Consider the following 22,930-nt stretch of genomic DNA (forward strand, 5'->3'; position numbering starts at 1 on the left):
TTGGTCCATCTTACACGGAACATTGGGATCTTTGTGATCGAGTACTCCAATTCCCAGATCTTCTCGATAACGCCGAAGAACGCTTGATTTTGCTGTTGTCGTCGGTCGTGGTCTCAGAAGTTATGACTACACCACTATTTTGATACGTGCTTTTACGGTCCTGAGACGCAGTGTAGAAGTTATAACCGTTGATCGCATATGATTGCCAAGTAGAGACGTGGTAAGCAGGTTCCCGTGACAAACATGCAACCGTCTCTTCTGATACATTGGTCGTCTCCCTGCCGTACCAATAATTCTTCAGCCGCGATGCGAATGTTTTATTGTGCTCCTAGTGGATCCAGACTTCTCCTCTTTTAGGGTTTTCATTTCGCAGTTGTTTCATGTGCATTTCCTGATAAGCCCGGCAGCAATCGACAGTTTGTAACACAACCAAATGTGCTCTTTCAAAGTCAGCTTCCCTTCCTCTTTCATAGACATTAAGGTATGTATGTCTAAGGCCACATTCGCCATCGACCTTGCCCTTGTGCCGTGATTAGGGAACACCTATTGATGTCTGATCGGCCAACCAATCCGTGCAGAACTTGATGCACTCTTCTGCCCTAAATCCTTCCACGATGCTACCTTTCGGACGCGATCTTTTACGAACGTGGCGCTTCAGAACCCCGTTGTATCGTTCAGGGCCATACATGTTATGCAGGAAGGAGGGCCCTAGGGACAAGATTTCATCGCATATGTGGATCATTAGATGGACCGTGATATCGAAGAATGATGGAGGGAAGAACATCTCGAACTCGCACAGAATCTGTATCATACTATCCTTCAGTATCTGGCATCGTCTAACGGTGATTGACTTCTGCGAGATGCTGTCAAAGAAGTCAGAAAGCTTCATGATCGTCTCCCTTACGTGCAGCTCCATGATACCTCTGATTGCGGCTGGAAGTAACTGAATCAGTAGGACATGGTTGTCGTGAGACTTCATGCCAGATAGCTTGTAACTCTTCATGTCAACTAGATGCTTGATGCTCGACGAGTAGTTCGATGGGACTTTAATGCCCTGCAGGCATTGGCACATCCTATGCAACTCGTCTTTGTACAGGTTGTAACATGCAAGACGACACCGCGTGGTCACCATCACGAAACCATTCTTGTCGGCTGCCGACACTTGATCTTTGGCCCACAACTCTTTTCTGATAGACATGAGTTCCAGGTCCTTCCGTGCATTGGGTCCATCTTTTGTCTTCTTTGAAATGTTCATCAGCAACCCCAGCACGCTGTCGCATACGTTTTTATCCACGAGCATGACATCTATGCTGCGGCGGCCTTCTAAATGTGCCCAGTACTCCAGGTCCCAGAATACGGACCTCCTTTTACACACGATGCCTTCAGGTTCCTTATATTTCTTCACATCAATCTTTCTGGGGACAACCTCAAAATCGTTCACAATTTCGAGGATTTGCATACCAGACTTATCCTTCGGCGCTGTCCCGTGCTCCGTCTTCCCATTGAACCTTTCCTTGTCATCCCTCCAAGGGTCTTTAGCATCCAACCACTTTCGGTGGCCCATGTAAACAATTTTGGATGAAGCAGACAACTTCTCCGATGTCGTGTTTTCCCCGCACTTTGTACAGGCCTTGTAGCCATGTGTCACCTGGCATGAAGTATTTCCATTCGCGGGGTAGTCATGCACGCAGGTCAGAAGCGCTACTCTCATCGTGAAGTACTCCCTCCTGTTTGCGTTCCAAACCACTCTGCCAGGGTTCCAAAGCTGCTTCAGCTCATCCTTCACTAGCTGCAGATACACATTTAGGTCAGCTCCCGGCTGCTTTGGACCCTGTATGAGCATGCACATGTGGATGTACTTTCTTTTCATGCTTAACCATGGAGGAAGGTTGTAGACAAACAAGATCATTGACCATGTGCTATGCTTGTTGTTTATGTTTCCGAAAGGATTTATCCCGTCAGTGCTGAGACCGAGCCTCAGGTTTCTGGGCTCTGCCCCGAAATCAGGAAATGTAGTATCGAAGTTCCTCCACTGAGTCTCATCGGCAGGGTGTCTTAGGATCCTAGCTTCCTCCACACGGTAGTGCCCGTCAGGATCGAATGCAGCCTGCGTCGGATCGTGATAGACGAGATACCTCGCGTTCTTAACGTTCTGCATCCAACGCTCAACTCGGCCACCTGCCGTAAGATACCAGACAGCCTTTGCCGGCCTGCCCTTCATCACTTCTTCCCCATCATCTTCGCTAGCTCTGGCGTTTTTTGTCTTGTATCTCGATGCACCGCATATGTGGCAGCTCTCATGGTTCTCGTACTCTCCAATGTATACCATGCAGTCGTTTGGACATGAATGATGTTTCATGCAATCTAATCCAAGCGGGCATGTAATCTTCTTTGCCTCGTATGTGCTATTGGGCAACTTGTTTGGCTGTGGAAAAACCGAAGCAAGGTAACTCAACAAGTCCGTGAAGCCCTTGTCTGACCATCATGATGCTGCCTTCAGCTTCAAAAGTTCGAGCTTCACTTCGAGCACGTTGTTTTCTTCGCCAGCTCCATCATACAAGGGTGTGTTTGCGTCCTCCAACAATTTTTGAATTGAGCAGACTCTGCCTCATCTTCGGGGTCCTCCAGCTGGTCCCGTTGGTACGGGTCATCTAGCATTTTGGCAATCTTGCCACGTGGAGCTCATTCACCTTCCACATTAGCCTCCTCTTCGACCCTTGTTTCTTCCTCGGAATCATTCGCCAGATCATACCGCGGGACATCATCATCTTCGCTACCGCTACCGACATCAACCACATCCTCCCCGTGACAAGTCCAGCGAGAATAACCTTTCACAAAATCCGACGCCAGCACGTGCATCTGAACATCTTCAGGCTTTTCATCATGCATGTGTTTCCACATTTGCGACATGGACAACGCATCATCACAAGTCCTTTTCGTTCCATATCACCTTTCGCGACTTCAAAAAAGACCGTCCATTCGGTTATCCATCGAGCATTGATTCTTTCCTTGGCGTACATCCAAGAACGGTCTTTCGATCTACAACACAATACACAAGAAAACAAACAAAGCTAAATAGTTAGCCTAATTATTGACAAGGGGATTAAGGTGTTAATTAACCGGGGCTAACTAAAAATTTGAAACTAGAGACATTCGGAGAGAAATTGAATATCGGCGAGAAAGATCGGGAGGGAGAGAGAGCTCGCAAGGGAGAGGGAAGCTCCGGGCGACGAGGAGGAGGCCGCATTTTGGCCGACGACCGGAGCTCAAAAATTTGAAATTGGGAACTTCGAAGAGAAATTGGAGGCCGGCGAGGCAGATCGGGAGGGAGAGAGAGAGCTCGCAAGGGAGAGGGAAGCTTCGGCCTCGAAGAGCGGAGCTCGCCGGCCGCCGGAGTTCCAAAAACGGAGCTCGTCGGCCATGGCCGCCCGCCGGCCATGGAGACGGCGGCTGCCGGCGCGGGGGGGCGGGGGGGGGGGGGGGGGGGGGAGAGGAGGAAGGGAGAGGGAGGAGGCGCTACCTATGGGGGTCGCCGGCGGCTATGGCGCGTTCAAACAGGGCTTCGCCGTCGCCGGAGAAGAAGGGGCTGCAGCTGGTCCGTTACGACGCGCAGCGCGACCAGCTGCGGCTCTGTTCTTCGTATTTAAATCGCGACACTCATCAGTGGCGGTCGGGAATTGGGCGACCGTTACTGATGCGTGGTTCATCAGTGGCGGTCGTCTCTTAACCGACCGCCACTGATGTATCTCGCGAGGTATGATGGTTCATTAGTGGCGGTCGCCTCGCGCGACCGCCTCTGATGTATGGCTAGGCGGGGACGGGCAAACCCCGCTCTGTTCATCAGTAACGGTCACGGCCGCGACCGACACTGATGTTGTTCATCAGTAACGGTCGCGCCGGACCCGTTACTGATGTGCCGTTGCATACAGACCGTTTTGTAGTAGTGGTTGCAGCGATATTGGTCAAACCGATCGAAACTAAATTAACCGAAGTCATTTTCAGACGTAAAGAAATTGACAAGATTAAGACGAACGCGTACGTGTACACGACAACGATCAGTGACGGTGACACCAATCGAGTTCGCTAGATCGATCTAGGCTGAAGCTAAGGTAACTTAGTACGGAGTAGCAGTAATTTAAGCACGCTTTAGGCAGTTTTTAGCTGCTGTAGATTACTTCAGGCTGAACTGATCAACTGCATTTCACCATGCATGCATGCATGGTGCATGATGGCGATGGCAGGATCTTTGGATAACTTTCTCTAAAACTACAGTGCCATCACCACGTACGCCGGCAGACTGCTAAATTGCTAATCCGTTTCTCTTTGACTGGTTTGACCACCCAGTTCATCACGCATAGACATATGGAGTACCTAAACTCTGCACGGCGTGCCAAAAGATCGAGACAGACTAGCGTGTAAAACGCATCTAAACAAACAAAGTTGTGACACTTAATACCAGACAGAAAAAAATAACCTAAACAAACAAAGTTGTGACATTTGATACCAGATAGAATGAAAAGACTACCGCCGTAGGTTTCACCGGATCGTCTCCGACTAACATGGAACGCTAGCTAGATAGATCCTGGATTCAGATAACGTGTGGGTCGATCAGTGGGTGTGGCCGGCCGCTCGGTGGTGTAAGAGGCATCGATCCGACGGCTAGTCGGTAGTATACCTGCCGGGAGCATTTGAGAACCTGAACCTGATACGACCTGTTCGTCCCCGGGATCAATCCAAGGCGAGAAGCCCTGAATCACGCGGCTCAATCATGCCATGTACGTGCACTACTCCCTAGCAAAAGCTCCACAACGTAAACTGGGTGCTCGCCTGAAAAGTTTTATCGGAAAATTCGGATGCTATATTCGCTGCCGTGCCAATCGCCGTCGGCCCCGAGGAAACGGGTGCCGTGCCGCGCTGTGCGGACAGGAGGTGCTGGCGGGCACGCGCGGGCACGCACTAGGGGTTGGCGCGGCACGAGGCGCTCGTGCGCGTCCACGTTCGCGGCCCGGGCGCGCAGGTGACACTGACATTATCACGCAGCCGTCAGGGCCGGCGGCCAACCCGCAGCGCCACGCCAGCTCTGATGAATCAGGGATTATTCTTTTAGGAAAGAGAGTTTTTTTTAAGGGAGACAGTTTTGAGAATCTGGCGATACCGGGGATTCTTCCAGGGGCAAAAGCCCGTCTGTACGAGGTTTTGGCCCTGCAGCCTGCAAGGGTATAACTGGGCTGGAAAGATGGGCCTAGCTAAGAGCATCTTCAAGAGGTTACCTAAAATGCACCATTTCCTAAAATAACTACCTTCATTCCTTGAAAAGTTCCAAAATCTGCTTCAAGAAGTTCCCTGTCTTATTCTCAATCCCTAAAATTTTAGGAACTTCCTTAAATTCTATCTCCTCTTTCCCAAATGTAGGAACCAACGTCTCATTTCCTAAAACGAAATATGCTCACGCGGAAAATTAACCGTCGGTTTCACCTTGCTTCCGCTCAGCCAGAGCCACCGACGCCAACCCGTCGCCGCTGCTTTCCGCCCGCCGCCGGTCCCCGCTGGCCACCCGAACCTCCTCGCGCCCTCCCCGGCCCCATGCGCCCCTCCTTGACTTGATTCCTGACCGAAATCGAGACCGCCGCCGCTGGAATCAAGGCCGGCGCGCCGCCGGCCGCCATGGCCTCGACCGTGACCACCGTGGCCACGCCCATCGCGCTGCCATCGTCCATGGCCTCGCTCGTGGCCGTCGCATCGCCGGAGGAGCTGCAACAGCATCGGTGGAGAAGGGGAGCGGCCGCGACTGGGGTGGGCGAAGGAGGGGAGGGGCACGACTGGGAGCGGGGTGGAGCAGGGAAGCGGCGGCGGCTGCTGCTAGGGGACGGCGGCGGTCGGATTCGGCCCGATCTAGGAGCAGGAGCGAGATTTGGAGGAAGCACAGAGGAGAACGAAGAAGAAGGGTCTGTGTCGCTGACAGGTGGGTCCGAGTTGTCATTGTGATATATGAAAGGAAATAGGGAATGAAGTATAGGGAACCTGTTGGAGAAGATGATTTTTTTTTTATCAATCTCTTCTCTCTCCTATTCCTAGAACCAGTTTTAGGAAACCAAATATAGGAAAGCTTGGATATGCTCTAAGACGGACGGTAGTCACACGTGCGCGTATGCTATGCAAAGCTCCTCTTTGCACTTAGCAGCTACATCCCCTAAAAACAAAAGTTAGCAGCTACATCCCCTAAAAAAAAGTTAGCAGCTACATGGATGGGCCTTAATTCTGTCATCAAAACTTTCGTCAACGCACAGACGCGCGCACAATTTTTTGTAGCATGGCTCGGCTTCGAGATTATGCTCTCAGGTCTCGAGTTGTACTCAGCACAACGATGACACGAGAAAAGGCTACTACATGCATGCATCCACAGATTGACCGGTCTAAATATGAACTTCAAATTAGCGTGACAGCATAATTCGTTGCCCCACAGATTGACCGGTCTAAATATGAACTTCAAATTAGCGTGACAGCATAATTCGTTGCCCCTTCCGAGGAATCCGAGCATTGTAAAGGTCTCAGATGGGTGAGACAAAGACAAATCATATGTCCTGCTGTCTGGTTCGGAAGCAGTCCATGAATCACTTCAACCCCGTGCTGAACAATGAACTTGCTCTACAAGCATTCCTATTTTTAACGATAAAAAGGGTGAACTCTCTGCAAGTTTTTTCCTTGTTCTTCTTAACTTTGGACGTACGTACGAATACTGTACTTGACAAGATCGCGGATTTATTCCTTTCATCCACTCGCGCCGTAGCAAATCAAACAAGCAAAGTCGTCGTGACATCTCAACCCCTTTCAGCAGTTAATCAATTCTTCTTCTTTTTTTCTGTCATAAACAGAGCAGTTTATAAATCACACTGGAAGGAGTCATCGGAATCACTTTGACCTAACAAAAAGTACAAAAATGCAGGAATAGAAAAAAAGGAATCTGGGGAATGAACGAGGAAACGTGTGTATTTGCAATTTTGCTTGAGAAAACGTGGAGTAGTACTAATCCACGGGCTCCGGCCCACCAGACAGACACACAGTAGACACACGGATGAGGTCATCGGCTGGTTCCGTGCGTTGCGACCAGCACAACGCAATCCCGACTCGCCGCGTCCGCACCCGCCACGGCGCCACCAGTCCCCGGATCCTCTTCGCCAACCTTCTCTCCGTCCCGAAACCGAGCATAGGTCAAACTGTCAAAGTCTCGCGCGCGCGGCCGCCACCAAAAACAAGACGATCGAGCAGAGCTATGGAGCCGCTGCTCGTCTTCCGCTTCCTCCTCCTCCTCCTCCTCGTGGCCGTGGCCAGCGGCGCGCCGGCACCCGACGGCGACTTGTACTACAACGCGAGCATGTGCCATAAGCCCTTCACCTGCGGCCCCAACGTGGACATCCACTACCCGTTCCACCTCGCCAACGAGTCCTCCAAGGTGCTCGACGGCGCCGTGCCCAGCTCCTCCTACTGCGGCTACCCGGGCATGGCCATCCTCTGCTCCGCCAACAACACCGCCACCCTGCATCTCGGCAACGTCAGCTTATACACCGTGCAGGGCATCGACTACGCCAACAAGACCATCACCCTCGCCGACGCCGACACGCTCCTTCTTCCCTCCGCCACGTGCCCCAGGGTCAATCGCAACGTCACCATCCCTAAATCCCCGGCCAGCATGCTCGAGTTCTCCGCCGCGGACACCGGCTACCTCTCCTTCTTCTTCGGCTGCGCCGACCCGCGGCCGCCGCCCGGCATCGTGCCGATCAACTGCACTACCGGCTTCTTCGACGACGGATCATTACCATCCTACCTCGCCCCGACGGCTGACGCGCCCGAGGGGGACTGGTTCGTGCGGGCGTCGTGCAAGGAGGTGTACGTGGCGCCCGTGCTGAAGCGCCTGCTGCTGAGCCCGGAGGTGTACGGAAGGCTCGGGAGCGACGGCGGGTACGGGGAGCTGCTCCGGCAAGGGTTCCGGCTCACCTGGGACCCCAGCGCCGGGCCGTGCGTCGAGTGCGAGAGATCCAGGGGCCAGTGCAGCTACGACCAGGGAGGCGGGTTCCTCGGCTGCTTGTGCTCCGACGGCCGCGTGCGCACGCCGGACTGCGGTAAGTAAGAACTTGCAGTCATTTTTTTCTTTTCTTTTTCGAAAAGGGGTGGAAGCCCCGGCATCTGCATACTCCGTATTTACTTTCAGGACGGCAATTGATTTCACTTGTGTTTAGTTAGTGCCATTCACTAGCTGGTTTGGCTACGATCCGCCTGCATTAGTTGAACTCGCCGCATCCCGGAGATTCTGAATTTCTTCTTTTGCTCGCCGTCAAGGAAGGAGGAAACAACCGAACCTGTTAACCTTTTTTTAGGGGACCGAACCTGTTAACTAGCTCCCGTCGATCGCCCCGACAACACGTCCTTGTTTTTCCAGAATTCTACTCGGCCCAGCTGTCCCATCTTGACCTGATCACTCACACAACGGACCCAGACCAATTGATTAAACGGCAAATCTTAACCAGAGAGCTGAACACACTCTGCTCTTGTACATCTCATTCTTCGCATACCTTCGTTCCAAACCAAGGTGGGAGGCATGATCTATTCTGGTCAACGATGTATCCGTCCCGAATGGTCTGGTCGTGCGTGCGAATCCAGGAAGCATTTGACATGGTTCGAATGAATCTGAGTATTCGATTTTACGGTTGTTTACAGAAGTCTGCCTCGTCTTGAATTAGTCTATTTGCTTGTCCTGAGAGACTTTTCTTCTTGGTCGATGTTGACACTTTGTCCACAAGCATAATTGTTTGACTAGGAGATTAGGATATGCAAAACCCATGTTCTTAAGGTGATGACATAGGGCAAAACTGACTACTAGTAGTAATTTGGTCAAAGAAACCAGTCCCACTTCTGCCAAAAAGAGACAAGACGAAGAACAGATCAGTTCCACAATCTCCATGTTCTTGAGATTTGGGTTGTGTCTGATTAGAGTTGGAGTTGATTTTTTTCATTGCTACGATTTTGAGAATTTCTGACGGAATGAATTTTTAACAGTTCTTTCTTGATTTTGCAGGAGCGAAGAAAGGGGACACAAAGGTAATAGCGATAGGTAAATACTTTACCCCATTTGAACACTCTTGAGTCCTCCTGACTACTTTTCAACACCAGCAACCAGTTTTTACTGAAACATGTCAGTAAGATACGAGCTGCAAATTTTCTTTTAGATGATCAGAGGCTCGCCCCCGTTCCCAACCTTTCATTGAGACCCATTTTGGGGCCAAAATCGTACCACTGTAGCAGAACAAGTTTTGTCGCAAAAGACCAAAAGCTATTCCTCTATAAAACCTATCTTTCTAGCAAAAGCAGCTAAGAGTTTCATTACAACCGACGCCGGCAAATTCAGCGAGCCTCGCAGGCATCGAGGAAGATCTTGGGAGCATCGCCAGCTTCTTCTTCTTCATGGGGGACAGCTGCGGAGAGGAGTCGCCAGCATCCAGTGGGGAAACCAGGCTCAGCAGGGGCGCGCGGCGAGCTTCCACGCGTGGGGGGGACAGCTGGAGCGTGTCGGAGATCTTCATCTTGGCATAGTCCCCCAGGAGCGTGTCGTCAGGCCTTGACGCCAGCGAACAGACTCTACCTCCAGTACAACTGAAAGCAGCTAGCGCCAGCCCAAGAGAGGGGGTGCCTTCAGCACCGAGCGGAGGAGGGAACAGAAATCCTCGACCTGTTCCAAAACCTCCAGCTTGAAGATAAGCTTCCATTTCTGGAGAGTTCGGAGGATGAGCCACCACAATTGGTTAGAGCTAATCCAAACAGCATTATCGAAAATAAAACTATTTCTAAATTTCCAGATACACCAAAGAGCAACAGCACATATAGAATTTAACGCCCCATGCTTTTTGTGTGAAAGCCATAATCTGGCAATGGATTCCAGGTCAGCCCCTAGCTGTTTATTGAAATGGAGAGAGACACTATGCCAAATAATTTTAGCAACAACACAGTCGAAAAAGAGATGTTGAACAGTTTCATTTTCAGAACAGAAAACACAGTTCTTTGGTTTCTCTATGTGTCTTTTCTTCAGGTTATCCCTGGTCATGATCTTATTATGAGAGACCAGTCACAGAAAAACCTGAACTCTAGGTGGGACAGGGATTGACCAAAGAGAGGGGATGAAAATCTGTTTAACACCTCTAAAATTATTTATGCCGTAGAGAGAACTAGAGAAATATTGCCCTGAAACAGTGTATTGCCAGATAAGTTAGTGTGTATCCTCTCTAAGCACAATGCTGCAAGCAACCTGTTCTAAGGCATACCATGACTCCATCATGGTTTGGGAAAACGTTCTTCTAACAGTGAGTTTCAGATTTTGACCATCCCAAACATCAGCAATGGTGGCATTGCATTCGTTGCAGATAATGTAAAGAGGCCAAAACTGTACTGCAAGTGAAGAGGTACCAAACCAAGTATCTTCCCAGAAGTTGATCTTGGTTCCATCTCCAACTATCCATCTATAGCCAAACCTAGCAGCTTTGGTGGCCCACATCACCCCTTTCCAGAAGTGTGAAACACCAGTAGTTTTGCTACAAAAGATATTGGGAGAAACCCCATATTTGTTATCAACTATTGTTTTCCAGATCTTCCCCTCACTAGAAATGTATCGTTTGACCCAGAAAGCTAAGAGGGAAAGGTTAAGGTTCTGGAGATTGGGAACACCCAGCCCACCAAACTCCTTTTTCATACTAACTAGTGACCAGTTGGCCAGGTGGAGCTTCCTGTGTCTCTCAAAATCATTCCAGAGGCAGTGGGCCATCTGGGTGTTTATCAGGTGCAGGGCCCACTTAGGGAATTTAAAAAAGGATAGGAAGTAAATGGTATACTAGCCAGACAGGATTTGATCAACACCAGTCTGCCTGCATAGGAGAGAAGCTTCCCTCTCCAGCCCGCAATCCTTTTAATGATCTTATCCACTAGAGGTTGTAAATCCTGTTTTTTGAGCTTGTCATAGTGTAAGGGGATCCCTAGATATTTGATGGGGAAAGCACCTTCAGTGCAACCAAAGGAGGTGAGGAAAGGGGATGTCTATGATGCATCCAGGCCAATGGAAATTAGTTCACTCTTAGAGCAGTTTATTTTCATCCCAGAGACTTGTTGGAAGCAGGTAAGGACCCATTTCAAGTTAGTGGCTTTCTCAATGTTGTTAGAGGAGAAAAGGATGGTGTCATCAGCATATTGCAAACTAATGACACCCCAAGGGCAGATGTTCTCACCAAGTCCACTGATCAGGCTGTGGGAAGCAGCTCTACACAGGAGTTTTGTGAGTACATCAACTAGCAGGTTGAAATGCAAAGGGGACAAAGGGTCCCCCTGCCTCAGCCCCTTACTAGTGGTCTAGAAGTTACCTTCAACATTGTTAATTTTAACACCTACCGAGCCTTGATGAGTGATTTGGTGAATCCAGGTTCTCCATTTTGGGCCAAAGCCACGAAGAGCTAGGAGATCTCCTAAGAATTTCAGGTTCGCTTTATCAAAAGCTTTTTCATAATCTAGTTTAAGAATTAGACCACTCTCTCCTGAGCTGTGAACAGAGTGGAACACCTCATGTGCAGTAACTACACTTTCTAGGATGTATCTGCCCTAAACGAAAGCAGATTGGTTGCCGGAAATGAGAGAGTTCATGATCAGAGCAAGCCTATTAGTAAGTACCTTAGTAAAAATCTTAAAACTGCAGTTAAGCAGACTGATTGGTCTAAATTTCTTCATGGAAGAAGCATCAGGTTCCTTAGGGATTAAGGTGAGGATGGCAAAGTTCAGTCTAAAGATGTCTAAAGTTCCATTATAGAAATCTTCAAACAGTGCCATTAAGTCAGCCTTAATTATGTCCCAAAAGTGTTGATAAACATAAAGGAGATCCCATCAGGTCCTGGTGCTCCATCAATGTAGGAGTCAAATACAGCTTTCTTGACCTCCTGTTCACTGAAAGGAGCCTGTAAAACAGAGTTGTCAACCTCAGTGACCTTTTCTCCTTCAGAGAAAAAATCCTGGGCAAGAGAGAAGTTAGTTCTGTCCTCTGGACAGAAAAACTGTTTATAGAAACTAGTAGCTATTCCTATCATATCTTTAGTGTTTGTTACTGTCCCTTGTGGACCATCTAAAGCATGGATGAGGGTTTTCCTCCTCCTTTGGTTGGCTACTGCATGAAAGTAGGAAGTATTCCTACCTCCCTCCTTAATGTTTCTATCTCTAGATCTTTGTCTGGCCTTTGTTTTTTCCATCAGACAGATTTTTTGCATTTCTAAAAAACGACTTTCATCCTAGCTTTTTCTTGATGAGAGAGGGGATTAGTCTCAGATTTAATATCTAACGGATCATATTCCTCCATCATATACGAGCTGCGAATTTCTCAGGATTTATGTGAAGTATTCATTGTCACTGTCCTCCTGCAACTACAAGCATTAGTCGATGTACATATTGTCCATATCCTGGCCAATTTCAAGTGTTCAACACGCCTGACCAAATTCATCACCATTTGCTTACAAACTCCAGGACTCCCCGTAGCTGCCGCGGTTCTGCTGTTGCTTCTCCTGGTGGTGTCGTTCTTGTACGTCCGCAAGAGAAGGCAGTACAAGACGACCTCGTCCTCAAGGCTCCTCAAGCACACAGCCTCCGGCGGGACGCCACGCTCCAGGTGCAGCAGCAACGACCTGGAGTCCGGCGGCAGCGTCCACAACCTGCCGACGCACCTCTTCGCCTACGAGGAGCTGGAGGAGGCCACCGACGGCTTCAGCGCCGCCCTGGAGCTCGGCGACGGCGGCTTCGGCACCGTCTACAAAGGTACAGTGCATGATACATATATAGCGTGCACATCAGCCCCAATTAGCCAAAAGCTTTCGAATTTCAAGTCTGACTTGATTCAATTCAATCGATCATCAGGGCAATTACGGGACGGGCGCGTGGTGGCGGTGAAGCGTTTGCACAACAAGAGCAGGAGCTGCCGGCACGTGGGGCAGTTCGTGAACGAGGCGGCGATCCTTTCCCGGATGCGGCACCCGAACCTGGTCACCTTCTACGGCTGCACGTCGAGCCGCAGCCGGGAGCTGCTGCTGGTGTACGAGCACGTGCCCAACGGCACCGTGGCGGACCATCTGCACGGCCCCCGCGCCCCAGAGCGCGCCCTGCCATGGCCGGTCCGGCTGCGCATCGCCGTGGAGGCAGCGTCCGCGCTGGATTACCTCCACGCCGTGGACCCGCCCGTGGTGCACCGGGACGTGAAGACAAGCAACATCCTCCTGGACACGGAGTTCCACATCAAGGTGGCCGACTTCGGCCTCTCCCGGGAGCTCCTGGACGGGGGCGGCAATGCCGCGCACGTCGTGGCCACGGCGCCGCAGGGCACCCCAGGGTACGTGGACCCGGAGTACCACCGGTGCTACCGGCTGACCGACCGCAGCGACGTGTACAGCTTCGGCGTCGTGCTGGCGGAGCTCGTGTCGTCCAAGCCCGCCGTGGATGTCGGCCGGGACCGGGGGGACATCAACCTGGCCGCCATGGCCGTGGACAGGGTCCAGAGGGGGCTGGTGGGCGAGCTGGTGGACATGGGGATCGGGTATGTCGAGGATGGGGAGACGAGGAGGATGGTGACGATGGTTGCTGAGCTCGCGTTCCGGTGCCTGCAGCAGGACGGCGAGATGCGGCCGCCCGTCAGGGAGGTGCTCGACGTGCTCAGGGGGATGCAGCGGGAGGGCGGGAAGGTCGAAGACGGCGGCGTGCCCCGCTCCCCTGACACCGTGCACGCTCCTTGGGACAGCAGGAGCACCACTCCCAGCGTCAGCCAGTGATTTTGTTCGTCAGGTTGCTGTAAAGTATGTTTCGCTCGGAGGCTTGCGCCTGTTCGATCGAACAGCGGAGGACTGTACATAGTGACAACCTTTTTGTTTCTTCTTCTCCTTTTTTTTCTTTTTTGAAACCGTACGGTCGAGGACATACGCTACTTGTATTCAAGATTAAGGAAGCGGATTTGCCAGTTCTCGGTCGCCTGAGAAATGGTATTTCTCAGTCGATGTTGTAGGCTGTTGGATCGCGTGTTAAGATTCGTGCTGGAGTTAGGTGGTTGGCGGCCAGCGTGATCTGGTTGTATGTCGCGAGTTCGAATTTTGGACGTCGTTTTTCCTCTTTCTTTTTCTTCCATTTTTCTTTTTTTCCTGTGTCCTGATTTTTGTTTGTAGGGGTTGGATATTCCGTATATCATAATAGCACATATATCTGTGAATTTGCAAGTTTTTTATATCAATGCCTAGCCTAAGGTATTAGTGTTCGTATCACTTACACCTTTTTTAGTACTCACTACGTCCAGAAAAAGATGTCTGAAATTTGTTTTAATTTGAATGTATCTAAACACTAAAAATATGTCTACATACATCCATATTTTGAAAAATTTGAGACATCCATTTTAGGACTGCAGGAGTAGTAAAATTGAGGGTCTATCCCATGAGCAATTCGCATGTAAACAATGTAAAATCTTTTTTATTTGAAAAACTTCTTTTTTTTGTTAAAGTATCCTTCTATTTCACCTCCAAGTTTTAGAATCGCGCATAAATTTTCACCTGCAACTTTTAAATCGCGCATAAATTTTCATCTGCAATTTTTTAGAATCGCGCATAACATATCACCTGCAATTTTTAGAATTGTGCATAAAGGTTCACCTGCAATTTTTAGAACCGCACATAATATTTCACCTGCGATTTTTAGAATTCCGCATAAAGTTTCACCCGCATTTAGAATCACACATAAAATTTCACCTGCAACTTTTAGAATCGTGCATAAAATTTAAGCTGCAATTTATTGTGATCTCAAACTGCAAAACACAAAACACACACATGCATGTACCGATGGTACATGTGGTTGCCGTGAGCGGTGATTAATTACCACGAGACTTAAACTTTCCTAGCGATGGATCACATGTACACTAGGCTAATTATAGTGAATTTGGTCGGTCCACTGAGAAAAGGCTTTTCTCAGTTGACTGAGATCTAGACGGACCCGGAGGAAAACACAATACAGAAAAAAAGGTTACTTACAAAAAGGTTGTCTGTAACCTTTTTGTTTCTTCTGAGAGAGAGAGTAGTGTGATCGTTGTACGTCTGCAATTTGAGAAGGCCTGGTAACCACAGGAGCCTACGTACATCTGCGACTACCATTTCGGATTGGAGGCCTGGGTCCCGGGACTTTTGCGCGCGGCCCAGGTGTAGAAGACTTCGTTCCTTGTTATAAAGAAGAAGAAAATCGAAGATTGTAGTTATCAGCTGCGGTGGGTCACACCATTCCATTTGCAAGGATACGCACAAATCGTAGTCACAAATCACCGATTTTATTACTGTAAAAGATGAAGCCACACACACACGTGCAGTTCATATGTGATAACTCTGCATATATAATAGTAACTCGCACCAGACCACAAAGTACGGCCCGGCCGGCAGGTTAAATTATTTATTTCCGCTCAACGGACCTCACGCACACATACATATAGCTCAGTGCTTCAGTGGCTAGCTCAGCTCAGCGCGCTGCGGAGCTTAGCAGCTGGGGAGGCGCACCTTGCATGCGGCGAAGAGCTTCTTGCCGTTGGGTGAGTTGACGTAGCGCTTCAGGTTGGGGTCCTTCTTGTACTTGCAGAGGCAGCTGGCCGGGTGCGCCTTCACCCTCCCGCAGCACGCCGCGGTGGGCGCCGCGTTCCCGATGATCGCCGGCGCGCACGGGCTCAGCTGCGTCGGGCTGCACGTCGCCGCCTCGCCCGGCACAGCCATCATCATCACCGCCGCCACGAGCAGAATGATGCAGACGAGAGTCCTTGTTGCCTTCGCCGCCGCCATGCTTGAGTACTGGGTTCGGATGGAAGTGAATTAGAGCTAGTGATCACTGTCAAGCAGTGAGAGTTTTATCTCCGTCTGTTTGTTGTGTGTGTTCCGGAGAATGGAGAGCGATCGACGGTGCGAATTTATAGGCCATATGAATGTGCGATCGATTGTTAAGTTTGTCCGTAGTAGGTGAGGCGCCGCTAGCTGTGCAGATTAACGTGCAATGCGGGAGCATCAAGCAAAAGCAGGCATGCGTAGCGTCGTCTGTGCGTGCACGCACAGTTCCACTGTCGACGATCTATCGATCCAGGTGCACGGCGCGTGGCGCATCGAACGGTACGGTCCAGGGTGACGTGTTGCAACTTTTTCAGTGTGCGTTTGTGAACGCGCGGCGGCAGTGCTCTTTGTCTTTTCAAGATCGATCTCAGTGGGTTAGTAGAACGTACTATTGGGAGAACCCATCATGAATTCCGCCGAACTGACGGTGAGCGGGTTAGGGAATTAGAGCATCGGTGATATGTCTGCACCACGGGGTTACACGTACGTACTTAGCCAAAGGTTGCTCGATCGCGCATGCGCACCCGGCCGGCCGGCCGGCACGAGCAAAGCTAGATGACAGTCCTCGCTGATTAGAGCAACACGGTAAGCGATCGATTATCAGGAGATCTCAATTCATTTATTAATAAGAAGAAAAAATCTGTCCAGTTCATTAGTGAAAAAGACATGGGAAAACTGTTACGTTTACATTCCTACACGTTACGGAACACGTAGGCGGCCTCTTGCCGAGCTAATATTGGAAAATCGGTTGAAAAACGATCCGAAAACGTGTACCGATGGTCATGATGCGAAAATGTACGCCAAGGGTCACGATATCACAGCTGGAAACAAAAACGGCTTTGCTATTGAGAAGTCGCCTGAGTTTTAGTTCGAAATCAGTCGACACGCTTGGCCGCACGCTTGAGATTGGAGTATGGAGATGACACTCAGATCTTAATCCAACGGGCATGATACGTCAACTGAGATTTAAGGTCAATTGTTTAAAAATCGGGCGACCGGGAAATAGCCAAAAGTGTGGCTATATCTAAGTTGTTTGATTTTTAAGCAAAAGGCTTAAATATAAGTTGAAAAATCAGAGTCGTTGGATAAGCATGTAGATCTCATTTTACCCTTTCTTTTTCCTCATCCGTTTCGAATCTTAAAAGACAAATCATATCCAACGCTGAACCAACAACTTATATCTAATTAAAAATCAAGCAACTCGGATATAACAAAACCGAATTAAAAAACGTGAGCACTGGAAAACAGTCAGAACGTTGATTCTTATACGGACCCCTCAGGTCACGATATCATCATATCGGTGGGCTATAGGCCTCGAAAACAATCAAAACGTTGATCATCATGGTCATTTGTCACGTCTACGTACTCTGGCAAGTCTTCCACCACCGGCCTGCTTCATGGCTCGATCGAAGTGGGGAAGTGTCAGAGCAGCAGCAAGCAAGCGCGGCTGCACGATCATATCATTGATGCCCCTGAACTGAACATGCTGATTGCGCCGTACGTTCGATCTGATCATTTATTCACTCCATTACTAGTCCGTCAAACGATCGATGGACATACCCATGAACAAGCTTTGCCAAATGATTTCCGGTGCGTCATGAAAAAGTTTGACGAATTCGTGTTACATTTCAAAGAGAATCCTGACACGATTATTACTGCGTTTTATTCAGATACATCCGGTAGCTCCGCCGTCACCAAACGGCACATGGCGATCCATCGAAGCACCGAAACACAACACCCAACAGTCCCACACATGCAGATCGATCGAGGTGCCGCCATTTAGCAGGATGGCACGGGCACCTTGCAGGCGGCCATGACCTTCTTCCCGTTGGGGGAGCTGACGTAGCGCTGCAGGTTGGGGTCCTTGGCGTACTGGCACAGGCAGGGCTGCTGCGCCTTCATCCTGCTGCAGCACGCCGCCGTCGGCGCCGCGTTCCCGATGATGGCGCCCGCGCACGGGCTCAGCTGCAGTGCGTTGCACGTCGTCGCCGCTTCCGCCCCCGGTGCCGCGGCGCACATCACCAGGAGGATCACCGCCGCCCAGGCGGCCAGCAGCGTCACGAGCAGCTGAGCCGGCTTCATGGTGAACTCGGTCGTCCCTGAAACTTTGTGGACGAAGAAAATTCAGATTTTTTGGCTGTGTAGCTGCTCTTGGTTTGGTGGCCTCGGGATCGGCTGGTGTGAAGTGGTCGGAGTGAGACCCGTGGTATTTATAGGATTCTGATCAAGCGATTGACAGTGTTGTGAGAGCACAAGTGCAGAACTGCAGACAGGCTAGTGCAGTACAAGTAGTGTGGAACGCAGATCGCGCCACTAGGGAAGAGACATCCATCCATGACGATGATGGCCAAAAATGGTCGACGCACTTACGAGCTGCTCGATGGAAAACCGAAAGGGGGCATCAGTGGGAGGCATATTGGCTAATTTAGTGGCACCGACGGCGACTCAACTAGCTCTGGTCTCTGGAACTCATGTTAGGTGGACTGCAATTAACTAGTACGGTTTTTGTTAAGCCTTGCCCGGGCTCATGTCGACTAATTAAATCTGGGTTTCTGCCCATCTCAGCCTAGCTAACGCTTGTTAAAAACACATCAAATTTCAAAAAGGTTGAGTCACTTTGGTACGTACTCCGTTTTTAATTCGTTTGCAAAGCCATGGGAACATGAAACATCTGGTACAGAGTTACTCACTCCGTTCCTAAATACTCGTCGTGGTTTTAGTGCAAATTTGCAATAAAACCACGACAAGTATTTAGAAACGGAGGGAGTACATGCCTAGCTCGGTATCTTCAGAACATTTGTCCTGATAAACTATTTGTACTCATGGTTTTGACAGGGGTAGTGCCCACCGTATTATTATTCCTCGCCGACAGAAACACTCGTCGGCATGTTGCCTGAAGAAAATTGAAAGGGCTACAGATGAAAGTGCCACTCACTCCATTGCACCAACCTTTCTGTAGTGGTAGTGGCGATGTCACTTCCTGTTAATATAGTCAATATAGGTATCCACGCATCAGGTGTTCATATTCAGGGTACCCCAGCCAAGCAGTGGTGTGATAATCCTCTTCTTGTCGAACCATATGTCCCTAGCTCAAGAGTAGAGATTGGTACTTGTGCTGTCGGTCAAGTCTAAAATCTGAATCCACTGAAGTCCATTGTTTGTCTCATAAGACTAGCACTGCATTTTAGCTTCTTACAAAAAACTTTCAAATATTCGAGACTTCACTCGTGTGAAACTAAGAATGTTGCACTTCTATGAGAGGTTTTCAGGAGGAACTGAAAACCAATGGCTCTTACTTTCCTGGTAGATTTGTACGGAATAGTTGGTGTTTTTTTTAAGTGAACTACAACAGGCATAAGCCAGCCTGCACATTAAAAAAAAGCATTTATAAGGACCGAACGTTCACCTTTCGGTCTCCTGAAACGAATTTTAGTCTCGGCAGTGGCAACTTTTACTAACGTAACAACTTTAATCATGTGACGATGACAAATTTTGTCCGCGACATCGACACTCTTGATTACGTGGCTGTGACTACTTTAGCTTGTCGTGGCAAGGCTAGTGAGTCAACGTTCGCTCCGTGTGCGTTAAAAAAACACAGCATTGCTATCAGCCCTCTGGGTCAAAGTCGGTAGTACTGGACGGGAGTCACATTCGGGAGTACCGAAACACAACAGAGGGACATGTGAAGATGGACAGGATTTTCCTTTGAGCACATATTGACATACCAATGCATCATTTCCTCGGCGTCTCATGACTTTCGGAGGAATAATAGCCGACCTCCGCCGCTGCCACAAACGCCGGCCGGCGGCGGAGAAGAGCAGCGGTGCATGTGTCCACTAAACGAAAAAACAAACGAGCGTACAGTACTATAGTTCATCACATCATTACTACTGCATTTTATTCATATTCACCACAAGCTCAAAGACATCATCAGTAGACAGACAGACACAGATGATGCAAAGCTGGAGCACGTACGGCTGCGTACAGCAACGACACCACACCACACGGCAACCATAACGCCAAATAAACGTAGGTTGATCGATCTAGCAGGACGGCACGGGCACCTTGCAGGCGGCCATGACTTTCTTCCCGTTGGGCGAGTTGACGTAGCGCTGCAGATTTGGGTCCTTGGCGTAGTCGCAGAGGCAGGGCTCCTGCGCCTTCATCCTGCTGCAGCACCCCGCCGTCGGCTCCGCGTTCCCGATGATGGCGCCCGCGCACGGGCTCAGCTGCAGCGCGTTGCAAGTCGTCGCCGCCTCCGCCCCCGGCGCCGCCGCCATGGCCATCATCATCAGCACCACTGCGAGGAGCGCCACGAGCATCTGAGCACCCGGCTTCATTTTCGGTCGATCGTCTATGGAACTTGGAGACTGCAGCTCTGTTTGTGTGTGTGTCCAGAGTGAGACGCCCGTGGTGGTATTTATAGGCTGCGGCAGTGTTGTGTTTGCATGATTGCATCAATGGTGGTGACTAGTGAGTGCAAGTGCAGGCATGGCCACATGGCCATTGCTAGTGCAGTACAAGTGTGCAACGCAGATTGCTTGGATTAATTCAGTATTGTGGTTAAATTACTTGTCAGCAGCATACTGCGTGTATGTGTGTGTGCGCTACTAGCTAGGGAAGAAAGAAGAAGAAGAAGACAGGATGATGATGATGATGATGGAGAGCAAAAAATGGTCCACGCACTAGTGCTAAATGGAGAGCTGAAGGCGACTCAACTAGCAAGCATAACAGAGCTGCAAGCACTAAGCTCTGCAACGCTGCAACTGCAAGTGTCACTCGTCTCATACCCGAGCAGAAAGCAGGTTGGGTGGACTGCCCAATGACCATGCCCATGAAGACGGTGATAAGGTTTGTTAAGCTGGGCTCGTGCCCACTGCTTTGAGTTCCTTATCAAACCAGGGTTAATTAGTCATATTGGTTAAAGCACAGCAAAAGGTTGAGCCACTTTGGTTACTTTGCAAAGCCAGGGGAACAGAAAACATCTGGTGAATATCAGTGAATGCGAATGTGTAAGAGAAGGTGTGAGATCGAGATAGGCAATCAGAGGGGGGGTGAATGATTGCGCGGAAGCAAATTAAAACTTTTCCCGAAAGTTCAAACCCTAAATCACCTTTCTGTCCGTGATAGTAAAACAGCCGTAACTTTTGATTGGATGAACCAAAAAATACGTATGAGTATGGAAAAGAAAGGTATTAAAATTATCTAACCAACGCAACAAGAATCAGCTCAATCGGACTTACCAATCAAAAGATATGATCAAAATAGTAACAGCTGACAGAAAGTTACGAGGATTAATCTAAAACCAATTTCGAGGAATAACAAGAAAGATGAATTAATTGCAATCTTCTCTTGATCTCGTGATAAATCTGCAGAAAAGTATTATGAACTTGTGATAAACCTGCACCAAAGTATTAGAAAGATCTAGCACGAAGATTTCACGAAGATCCGAGAAGAACAGAGATGACACCGCCAACGAATCTCTTTATTGCAACGATGTCGATCGATTACAAAAAATGCAACCATGCATCCAAGAACTCTCCAAGAATTGATCTAGATCCAAAGCTTTGAGTTCCCTCACGTCCTTGCTAAAACCCTAGCTAGGATGCCTTCTATTTATAAGGGAAAATTCGCAACCCTAAACCGAATCCGAATCCAACACGGACTCCTCTGTCCCGGTCAGTATTTTGCCCGTGGGGCCCGCATACGACCTCGAATTGAGATGACTCCAAAATCAAAGTTGTTCGTCTCGACGACACGCACAACTTTCATGTGGATCACTTTTCCATCCGACGCCATCTTAATGACGCTACTGTTTAATCTTTAAACAGCTCTCATCCAGCCACGGCTGGACCTACATATCTTCACCTCGATGTCACTTCATGCCATCAACTCTTCTTGTGATGTCTTCAAAACTCGACCATCACGTATCGAATATCTCCAATACCGTACATCTCCGGTATAAACAACATACGACAAACCGGTGCCCTCCCGGATCATCGTAGCCTTCACTTCCATTGTTCCTTCGCACGAACGTCCCGCATGACCTTGATCCTCGACCTCAGCTTCCCAAGCTTCGTCTCTCGATCCCGTCATCGACCACGTTCTTCTAGCTCCGGCAACACCTGAAAGCGAACACACAAATAACCAGTACGAGCACAAGTCCACGACTTGACTCAGGGTAAGTTTCACACAACTCACGCCATGTTTTCACATAAGAAACTAATGGATCAGCACACCACTAGCAAAGCACTAAGTCCAAACAAGATACATGTCATCACTTAAATATCCATATTATCCAAAGTATCCACATCAATGTTTCATCTAAAACACTTGCCAATGTTACACATCACATATGATTTCACAGAAGGGAAAGAGATCGTCAAAGGAAGGTTAAGGCTTTGACGAAGCTAAACCTAACCTGCATGTCGCTCAGTATATATTCAGAACATCTGGTCAGACAAATCAATTTTATAATCAGAGTTTTGACGGGATAATAGTAGTACCCTGGGTATTCGTTCTCACGGACACGGCATGCTGCAAGAAACAAAACCAAAAGGTTGACAGATAAGAAGTGAGCCATTCCATTGAGCCAACCTTTCTGTAGTGGCAATAGCACTTAATCTGGGCATCATATATGGCTATCCAAAGCCAAGCAATGTTCTGTGACAGACTGACAGATCCTCCTCCGGTCGAACCAGTAAAAGGCCCAATGTTGATAACTCAAGAATACAGTCTGAAATCTGAATTAGCAAAGTCCAATGTTTGTGTCAGAAGACTAGCACGTACGTACTGCCATTCTTTACTTTTCTTATTACCCATAGGCCAAGTAAAGTAGAAATGCTTTGACAGCTATGCAAATGTACGTCAATAATTAGACAAATCGTCGTGACTATACGACAATGTGGCTTCGAGACTCCAGCAAGTAGCAAGGGATCTCCTATGTTCAGAGGAAACCTCTGTCGGAAGCAAATGTTTGCCCCAGAATTCGTTCATTCCCCTGTACCCCCAGCACAAAGCTATCCTTT

General features: G+C 49.1%; 4 protein-coding genes across 4 annotated transcripts; 1 reads left to right on the forward strand and 3 right to left on the reverse strand.

Moving 5' to 3' along the window:
• Positions 1-7,270: 7,270 nt before the first annotated feature.
• LOC100823149 (LEAF RUST 10 DISEASE-RESISTANCE LOCUS RECEPTOR-LIKE PROTEIN KINASE-like 1.2) lies at positions 7,271-14,339 on the forward strand. Its single transcript, XM_003565908.3, has 4 exons — positions 7,271-8,117; positions 9,071-9,106; positions 12,541-12,828; positions 12,928-14,339. Exons 1-4 carry the CDS (start codon positions 7,271-7,273, stop codon positions 13,830-13,832), a joined length of 2,076 nt encoding a protein of 691 aa, XP_003565956.1. The 3' UTR covers positions 13,833-14,339.
• Positions 14,340-15,342: 1,003 nt separating this feature from the next.
• On the reverse strand, positions 15,343-15,973 carry LOC100837679 (non-specific lipid-transfer protein 2). Its single transcript, XM_003567900.4, has one exon. It carries the CDS (start codon positions 15,858-15,860, stop codon positions 15,564-15,566), a length of 297 nt encoding a protein of 98 aa, XP_003567948.1. The 5' UTR covers positions 15,861-15,973; the 3' UTR covers positions 15,343-15,563.
• Positions 15,974-17,465: 1,492 nt separating this feature from the next.
• On the reverse strand, positions 17,466-18,123 carry LOC100838287 (non-specific lipid-transfer protein 2). Its single transcript, XM_003567902.4, has one exon. It carries the CDS (start codon positions 17,982-17,984, stop codon positions 17,682-17,684), a length of 303 nt encoding a protein of 100 aa, XP_003567950.1. The 5' UTR covers positions 17,985-18,123; the 3' UTR covers positions 17,466-17,681.
• A 1,646-nt stretch (positions 18,124-19,769) lies between these two features.
• On the reverse strand, positions 19,770-20,306 carry LOC100838585 (non-specific lipid-transfer protein 2). The gene has a single exon (XM_003567903.3). The coding sequence runs from the start codon at positions 20,240-20,242 to the stop codon at positions 19,946-19,948; it is 297 nt and encodes a 98-aa protein (XP_003567951.1). The 5' UTR covers positions 20,243-20,306; the 3' UTR covers positions 19,770-19,945.
• Between the last annotated feature and the right edge of the window lie 2,624 nt (positions 20,307-22,930).

Source organism: Brachypodium distachyon, chromosome 2 (genome assembly GCF_000005505.3).
Source record: "Brachypodium distachyon strain Bd21 chromosome 2, Brachypodium_distachyon_v3.0, whole genome shotgun sequence".
In the NCBI taxonomy this organism is placed as follows: domain Eukaryota; kingdom Viridiplantae; phylum Streptophyta; class Magnoliopsida; order Poales; family Poaceae; genus Brachypodium; species Brachypodium distachyon.

Coding starts and splice junctions, on each gene's coding strand:
- LOC100823149 (XM_003565908.3), top strand. CDS start 7,271: ATGGAGCCGCTGCTCGTCTTCCGCTTCCTCCTCCTCCTCCTCCTCGTG. Junction 9,107..12,540: donor CACAAAGGTAATAGCGATAG/GTAAATACTTTA, acceptor TACAAACTCCAG/GACTCCCCGTAGCTGCCGCG. Junction 12,829..12,927: donor CTTCGGCACCGTCTACAAAG/GTACAGTGCATG, acceptor ATCGATCATCAG/GGCAATTACGGGACGGGCGC.
- LOC100837679 (XM_003567900.4), bottom strand. CDS start 15,860: ATGGCGGCGGCGAAGGCAACAAGGACTCTCGTCTGCATCATTCTGCTC.
- LOC100838287 (XM_003567902.4), bottom strand. CDS start 17,984: ATGAAGCCGGCTCAGCTGCTCGTGACGCTGCTGGCCGCCTGGGCGGCG.
- LOC100838585 (XM_003567903.3), bottom strand. CDS start 20,242: ATGAAGCCGGGTGCTCAGATGCTCGTGGCGCTCCTCGCAGTGGTGCTG.